We start from the raw sequence: 11100 nt of genomic DNA on the forward strand, positions 1-11100 counted from the left end.
TTTTAAAATCAGGCAGATTTCTGTCTTGTGCCATTTTGAGATTTTAAAGTACTTGAGACTCCAAACTTCAGTTTGAACTCTGAATGTTAGTGCTGCTGTTGTTTTAATTTTGGTGTTTAAATAGTTGAGTGCATGTGACAATTTAATAGGAGACATTTCTGCTTAGTTAATATACATTGTGTTCCCTATTTTATTACTAAAGGTGTTTACATGATAAGAAAATCTTTGTTACTAAAAAGTTCAGCTGCTAGTTGAACTGACTTCGTGTTGAATAACTGTTCACAGTAATTGTGATGTCATCTTTAAAACTTGAATCTAGGAATCCAGAACAGATTCCTGAAGAACTAACCATAGGGCTGTTACTTAGAGGAAAGATACAGGGGAACAAAATCGGGAGGGGGGAAATCACCATACTCGTTTTAAAAAAAATGATGCCAGCAACTCCTAGTGTTGTCTAAAAATAGTTCTAATATGCTACATGAACTGTATCTTGACATTTACAAATTTAGAAAGAAATTATTCATAGTAGGTACATAAAACTAGTTTTCAAGTGCTAATATCATGGGCCTGCCCTACCTGCTGCTTTTCATACACCTGAGAAGTGTCAAAGAGCCTCCACTGTACAGGAACTAGTGAGCATGATAGTATATAGTAGTTGTAAAGCAGGTGGGAGTTAAGCTTCTGGTTGACATAACATTTTTCAAAGGGGTTTTGTGTTTAGTTACCCTCCTTTGAGCCTTTCAGGAAGAAATTAGACCTGAACTGTGGTGATGTACCCCACCTTCTCACAAAACTGGTTTTGAACAAGTGCTGATCTGGTATAGTGGGTGTCCACCCACCCAAGAACAGCTAGTGTCAGAAGCTCTTGGCAGCTTCCCCTTCATTGGAGCAAGTGAAGCTGTATACAGGACAATAGTAGCATGCTCAATAAGTATTGCAGTAAGACTTTGACACTAACACTGGAAATTAGTTTCATGGTCCTACTATGACTATATATGTAAGTAAAAATTAAGTCAATGAAAATGTATTTTTACATTGGATTTCAAAGTGTAAACTTGTGATGATGCAATATATCTCATGAAGTTCTGACTGTTCCATAGAGAATCTCTTCCTCTCCTACCCATGTTGGTGTTTGTGTTCTTTAAAATGTCTTTTCTAGTCCTTGCCTCCAACTTATTTTCAATTAAATGTGTGTAAGTACTGCGGGCTTATTGTAACTTTGTCACAAGGCACATTCAAAAGGACCATTTCAGAATATTTTTTAGCTTTAAAAGTTCACATCTTTTTCTGAATTAAGTACACAGGATAACACTGCATCAAAACATGTCACTTTAATTATGTTACATATGAGGATTTTGTCCTGTTTTTAAACTAACAGACTCCACTGTGTTTTATAATAAAATGCTAATCTGTAGTAGTTGACTCCAGTCAAAAGAACATCTTTGAGCAAGGTTGGGTGTTCAATTATCTTACCTTCTCTTCCTAGGATAAAATGCAGATTGACCAAGAGGAAGGCAATCACAAAAGCCAGGCAGAACAGCCAAGCCAAGCGGATGAGGAAAGTGAACAACATGGAGGAACTGAAACAAAGGTTTGTATCAAGTATTGATAAAGGAAACTTTTGTGAATTTGCCCATATTAATTTTTTTTCCTGTCTTCATGTGACCATTCTTTGCTTGGTATTCCCAATAAATATGTAAATCTGTATACACTTCCCCATGTACATCTCATCAATTGAAGTACAAGGGATTATTCTAGGAGTATCAAAACTAACTAGTAGTACTGCCCTGGTACAGTTAAAAATGACAACTTTTTTCAACACTTTTCTTTTTTGCTGTATGAGTTTAAGACTTCAGAGAACATTTCCCTAAAGTTGATATTAAAGAAATAATGGGATTCACATTGATGCTATGACATAGGCTTTTTTGAAACAATGGATTATGGAAATGCAGGCACCAGAGATTTTGCTGCAACTAATTTAAAGAACTCTTGGGCTGATTTTCTTTTCAAGTAGTGTTTAATGTAGTCTTACTGCCTGATTTCACATCTTTATGTCAAATTCAATATAAGGCATTGCTAGTGTTTCAAAAATTAATAGTAATGTTAATTTCATCATTTCTCATTTTAAATTTACTATAGATATTATTCTCACCCTGCCTTTCAGAAAGGCAGATAAAGATAAACTTAATACAAAGTTAAGATAGCAGTGTCCCTGGAGTAGTGCAGCAGCATCAATTTTTTTTTCAGTTCTTTCTTGGCTGTTCCATTTTCATGTTTGGCATTCTCCCTTTTTATTCGCATACCTTGGACTACAATAGAAATGTTACACATAGTGTCAAATAGTTCTCAGAATGTAATTCTTTCCGTAGACTGCTTCAGGAGACAAGCCAGATCATCTGGCCCAGCCTGTTAAAGCTAAAGCGAAGATCAAAAGTATTGAACTACCTATCCAGGCTAGTCTGTATAAACAGTTGGGGCAGGACCTTATCAATAGCTACATAGAAAATGAGGTAAGTGCATAGTTCCTTTAAGATTCACTCATATTCACATCTCCATGCAAAGAATTCTCCTTGTCCAAGAAATAGTTGGTAGCGTACACTAGCTTGTTCCTGAGTTAAATAATTTAGAACTACCAAATTTACTTGAAATTTCTGTAACATCACTATTACTGGTCATACCAGTTTTTTCTTAATAAACTGAAATTCTAACTCCTAGTCTCCAAAAGTCTGTGCAGTTCAGGCTAAACCACCACCACAAACTTTAGTATAAGTTTCTTTGCTTGGGGATCACAGTGAATCTAAGAACTTCCAGAGCGAGGTAGTACATTAGAGACAGCTGGTTGACAAGACCTAGTTCTTCTTGGGGCAAAGGTAGAATTGACCAGGATGCAACTTTTTTCAGTCTTTAGGTTTTAACAGAGGTTTCATCTTCAGCTATCCTGTTTGTCTAGGAGTTGGGGGGGAAAAAGTCTAGAAATGGAATAAATTGTGATCTCTACAAACAGAGCTTGCCATTCAGAGGATCATTTTTGATCATGTTAGGAATTGTCAGGCCTTGAAAGGCAAAATAATTCCTTATTATTGGAAACCATTGTCCAGTCTCTTGTCTGCAGCACTCTCCAGCCCCATGCCAGTATTCTTCAGCTGAAGAAATGCTTCTTGATCCCATCAATCTGGAGTAATGCCACTCAGCTCAAATGAGAATTCCTTTTCTCTGATCTGCTGAGAGTACAAACTTTTGCCCTCCAATAAAGATACAAGTTTCTTTAGGATTTTAATTTGGATTAGAAAATAAAATTAAGAGATTTGGAAGCTTCTATGTGGAGGAAGAAAGGAAGTGGCAGAACTAAGCTGCTAGAGGTTGCAAAAATAGAAAATTGTATTGATCTCCCTGTTTCTGAAGGGGCTACAATCAGATTTCACAGCTGTAATTTGGTCAGAAAAAAAAAGGGCAGAGACTATTTATATGTAGGCAACTCTGCAGTATAATTCAATCTAAAATGCTCCAAAAATCCTAGTTGCTTAAACCAGTGTTTCCTCAAATTGTCAAGGCCCCTATGTTTATAGGGGATGTATTACTCAGTCATCCCCAATTTGGATCTTTATTAACAAGAGTATCTGTTTTCTCATTGTCAGTCTGATAATTGCTCCCTACTGGTGATCAAACAGCTAGGCAATGTAAAACCTGTTGCATTTCAGAATTTTTTTTTCTTGTGCTGCTACTAAACAAGCTTTGAATAGCGCTTATGTTGAAACAGAAGTTACATTAGCTCGAGTCTGAAAAAAATCTGCACAGCTAGGAATAGCTTTCTACAGGATAACACTTAAATTTTTAATCTTGCACTCTTTACGTTTCTGTGCATCAGATTTAAACTGATTTTGAGCTTTTTTTTTTTTCTTTCCCCCTCCCATAGGGGAAGATGATGATGCAAGACAAGCTAGAGAAAGAAAGAAACGATGCTAAGAATGCTGTTGAAGAGTATGTGTATGATTTCAGAGACAAGCTGTGTGGTGTCTTTGAAAAATTCGTCACCGAGCAAGTAAGGAGCCAGATATAAATTTATAACAGTTCTAACATTGAACTTATTATTTAATACTGAGTATGGTATAGTTAGGAGCTATATGAATTAAGTACAGCACAGCTCTTCTTTTGGGGCTTCTGGTTAATTCCTTGGAGAAGTGCACTAGCCGTAAAACATAGGAATACTAACTATCCAACTCAGTTCAGTTTTGTTCCACTTTAACAATCATGAGTCTACTGACCCTAGTTCTGTATGAGAGAATTCTCTAGATGGTAAAGATTTGTCAAGTATGGGGGTATGTCATCCTGGGGTCTAACTATAGTCAGGCTCAAATGTCACTTGTCTCCGTGAAAATCTAGAAAAACATGACATATCTGTTAGTATTTGGTCCCAAATGGAGTGAGTAGGTTTGAGGAATAAAATGAGAAGTGGCACAAACAAAGCTTGCCCCTCTTGATATCTTTAACCTCGCTTTCTCCTTAGCCAGGAAAGGTATTTCATATTGGAAAAAGCTGTTGTTGGGTTGGTACGTCTTGCAAGCCCAAACCAGAAGTGCCAGACAGAACACCAATTTATCCCTTCTGTGTCTTACCATGTGTTTGGAGGCAGCATCCAATGTTCCTTGATTGTCTTGTTGTGGTGTCCCTGTGTCCAGTACCTGCCAAAATAGAAATCAGCTACAACTCCCAAGCAGCCACTTTGGCTAACAGTGACACTAAACTTACTAAAAAGCAACAAAGAGTCCTGTGGCACCTTATAGACTAACAGATGTATTGGAGCATAAGCTTTCGTGGGTGAATACCCACTTCGTCAGCGTCTGACGAAGTGGGTATTCACCCACGAAAGCTTATGCTCCAATACATCTGTTAGTCTATAAGGTGCCACAGGACTCTTTGTTGCTTTTTACAGGTCCAGACTAACACAGCTACCCCTCTGATACTAAACTTACTGTAAGTGTTGATACTAAAGCCTGCTCCAGTGGTTATTTGGTAGCATAACTGATGAATGCTGTCCTAGACAACAAGTACACGTGGTGCAAAGCCCTTTGAAGAGTAAATTAAGGGAGAATGAGGCCTCAGTTTTCTGCCAGACAAAGCCCAAGAATTTTACTGTGATGGAAATACTGAACCAAATATTGTCAATATCTGCTTTTTATGCATAAACAAGGATGGCTGTAATTGGTAAAACCATACTACACAAGTTACACTTTAGCTGGCTAATAGCTTATATGTAATTTATTGAAGTACTGCTATTTAAACTCTTGCCAGTGCCCCATAACCTTCTTGTGTACAAATATATTACCAAGGAGGAGAATTTGACAGGATTAGAAGCTTAAGATACTTTGTGAATATAATTTAACTTTAGAGAAATCCACAATTTCATTATCAGTATTCAAAAAGGAATATGCAAAATCTCGGTTACAGTAAATTACAAACCTGATTAGTAAAGATGCAATATGTCACTGCACCACTACGTATAGCGTAGGCTTGAAATCCTTGTGGTCAGTCTTTAGTTTCCCCCACTTGATTTTCTAGCTAATAATGAACTGGCATGTGAACCCAAAATTCCCTTTCATATTCAGTAGATATGAATTAATTAGGACATTTTTGTATTTGTCCTGCTACCTCCTAAATTCTGTTCTCTTCATAAAGAGAGAGAGCTCTTCTGAATAATTTTTTTCACTATAAAAATCTTATCTTGCTTTTTAGGAGTCCAGTAAACTGACCTTAATGTTGGAAGATACAGAAAACTGGCTTTATGAAGATGGGGAGGACCAACCAAAACAAGTATATATGGACAAACTTCAGGAATTAAGAGTAAGAATTTTTTTTTTTTTTTTTGCTTTTACACAACACACATTTTTTTAAAAACCTCATCATTAAAGATGAAATACAGTGATCCCTGTGTCTGAGCATGTTTATCCATTAAAAAAGCCCTTTAAGCATGTTCATGAACACTGGTATCAGGGAGTGTGATTCAGGATTAATGAAATCTTAAACTAGACACCCACATTTGCATCTGAAAATGTTTTTATGCTGTTGTGTGCAATGAATAGAGTAATTAGAATTTAGTGTACCACATTTGTCTAATATTGTCGTTGTATTTGAAGATTATTTCATACCTTGATTTTTGTCAATTTTTTTGCTACCTGTTGAATGTCACCAGTAGGTGCCATCTGACCAAGTGGCACAAGGCTTTTCTGTGACTCTTGTAACTTCTTTCCAGAAACACAAAATGTTAAATCCACATTTTTAGAAGGTCTTGTTAAAAACACTTTCTATGTGATAGACCTTAAGATGGCAATCTTCGTTTTTTTTTTTTAATTCCATTGTGCTCATAGCTGAAATCTGCTTTGTTGCTGGCAGTGGGGTTGGGTGCCTCAGCAATGATTCCTAATATCATGGGCATTCTCTACCTTTCATAATTAAAATCTTGGACATATAACTCTTAATAACCTCAAATTGAAAAATGCTTCATTCTCAAACAGTGTAGTGAAACTGCTGATTTAGTACTCTGCTGTTATCTATTTAGTGCCCGCCCCCCACCCAAAATTAAACCAGCATGATGAAAAATGTTTACAAAAATCTTACGGGCAGTAGGTGAATTCTGAAAAATGGCTGCTGCACTGAGTTGCAAACTGCAAATGGTTGCTGATTGCCATAAGCCAACTGGGGGAGCTAGATAGATGAGATTCAGACTGTGACTGTCCTGCAAGACTGAGAAAGTAAGCACTCTTTTGCGAACGGGAGTATTGTAAAGAATGCATAAAGGAGGAAAATGTAGATTCTGGCAGTTGTCGGTTTCCTGGAGTTATTTGGCTTGATGCCTACTAAATGATTACAATCGAGTTGTGACCTGTCACAAACCAAGAGTGTCTTACAAGGATAACAACTTGAAATCTAATAGACTTCAAAAATATGTTAAAAGTAACTCCATATATTACCCCAGCCAACTTTTGTGGCACTCAAATCCTATTTCCTTATTTCTTAGATAGTTCTCTTCCCTATTATATAAGTCTCTCACAATATTAGTTCTAATTGTAATCTCTGGGGAAACATTTTACTGTAGGATATTCACCCAGACAGGTACAAGGTATTTTTACCTTACTGTCACATTCAGTCACTGAGTTGGCTAAGCATAAATGTTTGCAGGGGAAAGAAGAGCTTAATTAAAAGTGCAGTTTTGGAATTCTTCAGAACTTAGTTTAGTTCTGTTTTGGAGGTAATTATACAATGTACCATGGTCTTTGTGTTTTATGCTTACAGAAATTTGGTCAGCCTATTCAGGAAAGGTTCATGGAACATGAAGAGAGACCAAAAGCTTTAAATGACCTGGGAAAGAAGGTCCAGCTTCTAATGAAAGCAGTAGAAGCATTCAAAAATAAGGTACAAATTAATACAGTTGGGGAATGGAGGTTATCTAGGTGAGAGAAACTTTTTTAAAAAAACTAAGGGCTTGTCTACACTTAATGCTGCAGTGGCACAGCTACACTGCTGTAGAGCTTCACGGAAGACACCATCTATGCCAACAGGATGGCATCTCCACTTAGCTTAGGTCGTCCACCTCCCTGAGAGGCAGTAGTTATCGACTGGAGAAGCCCATTGACATAGCGTTGTCTACAACGGGAGTTAGGTTGGTATAACTGTAACACTCAGGGTTGTGAATTTTCCACATGCCTGAGAAACAGTTACACTGACATAAGTTGCTAGCATAGACCAACCCTCAGTCTAGAAATAAAGTTTTCAAAGGCACTTACAGTATATTCTCGATCATAAGGCGGTTCGTTTATAAGCCGACCCCCTCAAGATGGATAAGTAAAAGCGGAAAAATTTTGACCTGTTCATAAGCCAAACCTATAATTCGGGGGTCAGCAAACTTTGGCTCCCAAGCTATCAGAATAAGCCGCTGGTGGGCCGAGATGGTTTGTTTACCTCGAGCGTCTGCAGGCATGGCCGTAAACCTAAGTAAACAAAGTGTCCCGGTGCGCCAGCTGCTTACCCTGAGGGGCCGGGACAGCAACTGGTGAGGAAATTTTTTTGGGGGGAGAAGCTGGGGGTGAGGGGAGTAACCCCTGTGACCAGACCCCACCCTTAGCCTGGGACCCTCCCACTCTCCCTCTCCCATCCCTTCCCACCCTATCTGGGGAGGGCCAGAGGAGGCTCTGGCCTAGCTGGTACCCGGGCAGCGCGGCCACAGCCTGCTCTGGGGGGCAGGGCCGAGCGGCTGCAGCCTGCCAGCCCTGGGGCTGCAGCTGCTTCAGAGGCTGGGGGGAGAGCAGCGTGGCCAGAAGTGGAGAGACTCTGGCCCTGCCTCTTCCCTTCTGGTTCTGCTGGCTGTGCTGCCTCTCCTTGCTCCCTCTATTGGGGGGAGGGGCTGTGTCCCACCTCCCCCTCTCTATACCCGTTCATAAGCCGACCCCCTTCTCTGGTGCTTCCCTTTTTTACTAAAAAAATGCAGTTTATGAATAAGTGTATACGGGAGGTGCTTTTAGAAATACTATCCTAGAGCTTGAGGAAAAGGGGTTTCTTTGTATCAGTCAAATGAAATAATTCAAGATTTCAGTCTTGTGCTTTATTTTAAGTGTAATTTTAGTTGGTGGGGATTGCCAAAGTGCATATGTTAAAATAAACTACTTATGGAAATTGATGTGATATATTGAACCATATTGGGCTCTGAGTTAGCTAAACTACATCAAAGAACAGCTAATTGTAAATTTACAGAAATGTAAAATACAAATTTGTGTTTTCTCTAGAGTGCTGTCTATAAGAGTATCTTGAAGCACTTAAATATGAACAAAGATGAAACCTCCCTGTAAGGATTTTTTTGAGATCCAAAGCTTTTCTTCCCTCTAAACTTTAATTCATGCATGGATTTATCATAGAAATTGTTGTCGTGCAATCTGTAGACATCTTTTACCAGAGTGAGCCCCATAAATTAATTGTGGTGTTTTAAAACAAAATACTTCTCTTAGGATGAAAAATATGATCATCTTGATCCTGCTGAGATGGAGAAAGTTGAAAAGTGTATCAGTGAAGCCATGAATTGGTTGAACACCAAAATGAATGCCCAGAATAAACTAAGTCTGACTCAGGATCCAGTTGTGAAGGTGGCAGAAATACTAGCAAAATCTAAGGTAATGAAGCATAATTGTATCTCTGACATCCTAATATAAAGGAAGAAATTGATAAATATTTATGGAAGTCGCATTAATCTCAGGAGACTGGAGAGCAAAATGGGGTAAAGGAGATTAGGGGTGGTCCTGTACTTTTGCTAATAGGTTTTCTCCTAGTCTTGACCTAGAATAGTAAGTCTACAGGGGTTTTTCACCAGACACATGAATGGGAGGGGTGGTATCTTTATTTAGTGTCTTAATCAATCCTACTCTTAGGCCTGGTCTACACTAACCCCCCAAGTCGAAGTAAGGTACGCAACTTCAGCTACGTGAATAACGTAGCTGAAGTCGACATACCTTACTTCGAACTTACCGTGGTTCAGACGTGGTCCACACGGGGCAGGCAGGCTCCCCCGTCGACTCCGCGGTACTCCTCTGGTTGAGATGGAGTACCGCAGTCAACGGCGAGCACTTCCTGGTTCGATTTATCGCGTCCAGACCAGACGCGATAAATCGAACCCGGAAGTTCGATCCCCAGCCGCCGAACTAGCGGCTAAGTATAGACCAGCCCTTAGTGATACGGGATTAAATATTTCTCAGTGACCCTATTTACTTTATACCTTAAGTAGTTGGTATTTTACTGCATCAAGCTTTATAGAAAATTGCCAACTTTACCAACTGAAACAATTTCAGAGTTTTTCAGCGAACTAGAATTAGACAAAACATCCATCATGCAGGCTTTTCACACTTTAAACTCTAAAATAAAATCAGATTCTGTGGAAAATCTGAAATAAAAGCCTCTCAGTTCTGTTGTCCTAGATAAACTGTAACTTCTCAAATGTATTCCTTAGTACAAGTTTTTAAATGCTTGTTTCACCACTAAATGAACATACTATTTTTTCAATTCTAATATAATTAGGAATTGGATAGTTTCTGTAACCCTGTTATTTACAAGCCTAAACCAAGGATGGAGCCCCCAAGTGAAGCTCAAACAAAAGCCAATGGTGAACACAACGGACCAGTGAATGGACAGAGTGGTGCTGAAACAAAACCAGATCCAGCAAAGGACAATTCTCAGCAGACCAAACCATCTGGAGAAATGGAAGTGGACTAAATTTTACATATTTCTTTCACTTAATTAAAATAGTGCAAGTAACTACAGGGTCCATTCTTCTTTTATGTCTGGCACCATTACAGATGTTCAGTTATTCTTAGCCAACTTTCTGTCCTTTGCAGTAGTTTTGAACGTGTTTTATATTGAGTACCCTCCAATGTTCATTTCCATTGATGCTGCTTATGTGGAGCTTTAGCCGAATGTAGATTGTAAAAGTCAGTTTAAGCTTTCCCAATATATTTTATATCAAACATACAGAATTGATATATAAATAGCAACAATCTACCTTATTTAAAGCTTTTATTGTGGATAAACCTCAGTTCCTTTATTCAGAAAAGGACACTGTATTGCACTACTGATGCTGAAGTGTAGATTTAATTGCATCTTTATTTTGGAAAAATATTGGAATTGAAGTGGTGTAAATATTGCCACTTGAAGCACTGACCTTTTTTCTAGTTATTGTACTGTTATTTAAATATTAAAATAGAGGCTAGCTAGCATACTAGTCCATCTTGTTGATGAACTGTAAGGTCTTTATATTTTTTCATATAAAACATACAAGCTTAGAAAAGAGAATTTTCTTAATTTGAGAATTAAGAACAAAATTATAAAATAATACTGGTAAATTGGCTTTGTCATTTGTTCAAAATAATATTCTTGGGTGGCCTCTTCATACACTTGCACCAAGTGTACCTGTGCTCCTGGTAGACTGATACTAGAGTTACAGTAGTACGTAAAGTTAGAATTTGCAAGGACTATCTTACACTTAAAAAAAAAAATCAATGTTTTTTTGAATTAGCACTTGTTATGTCTGGTTTTATTGGCTAGATTTCCCATCAGTTAAAACCAATA

At 38.1% G+C, this 11100-nt stretch overlaps 1 protein-coding gene across 2 annotated transcripts in view; it reads left to right on the forward strand.

The window, feature by feature from the left end:
• HSPA4L (heat shock protein family A (Hsp70) member 4 like) overlaps positions 1-10874 on the forward strand; it is a 47703-nt gene extending 36829 nt beyond the window's left edge. For both annotated transcript variants that reach the window (XM_024211451.2, XM_024211452.2), the window contains 7 exons: positions 1487-1591; positions 2370-2510; positions 3914-4039; positions 5731-5838; positions 7288-7407; positions 8994-9155; positions 10054-10874. In XM_024211451.2, the coding sequence (XP_024067219.1) occupies positions 1487-1591; positions 2370-2510; positions 3914-4039; positions 5731-5838; positions 7288-7407; positions 8994-9155; positions 10054-10248 (957 nt within the window). In that variant the 3' untranslated portion in view covers positions 10249-10874. The remainder of the gene's footprint in view (positions 1-1486; positions 1592-2369; positions 2511-3913; positions 4040-5730; positions 5839-7287; positions 7408-8993; positions 9156-10053) is intronic.
• Positions 10875-11100: the final 226 nt, after the last annotated feature.

Source organism: Terrapene carolina, unplaced genomic scaffold, assembly GCF_002925995.2.
Source record: "Terrapene carolina triunguis isolate 2854851 unplaced genomic scaffold, T_m_triunguis-2.0 Scaffold66, whole genome shotgun sequence".
Classification (NCBI taxonomy): Eukaryota; Metazoa; Chordata; order Testudines; family Emydidae; genus Terrapene; species Terrapene triunguis.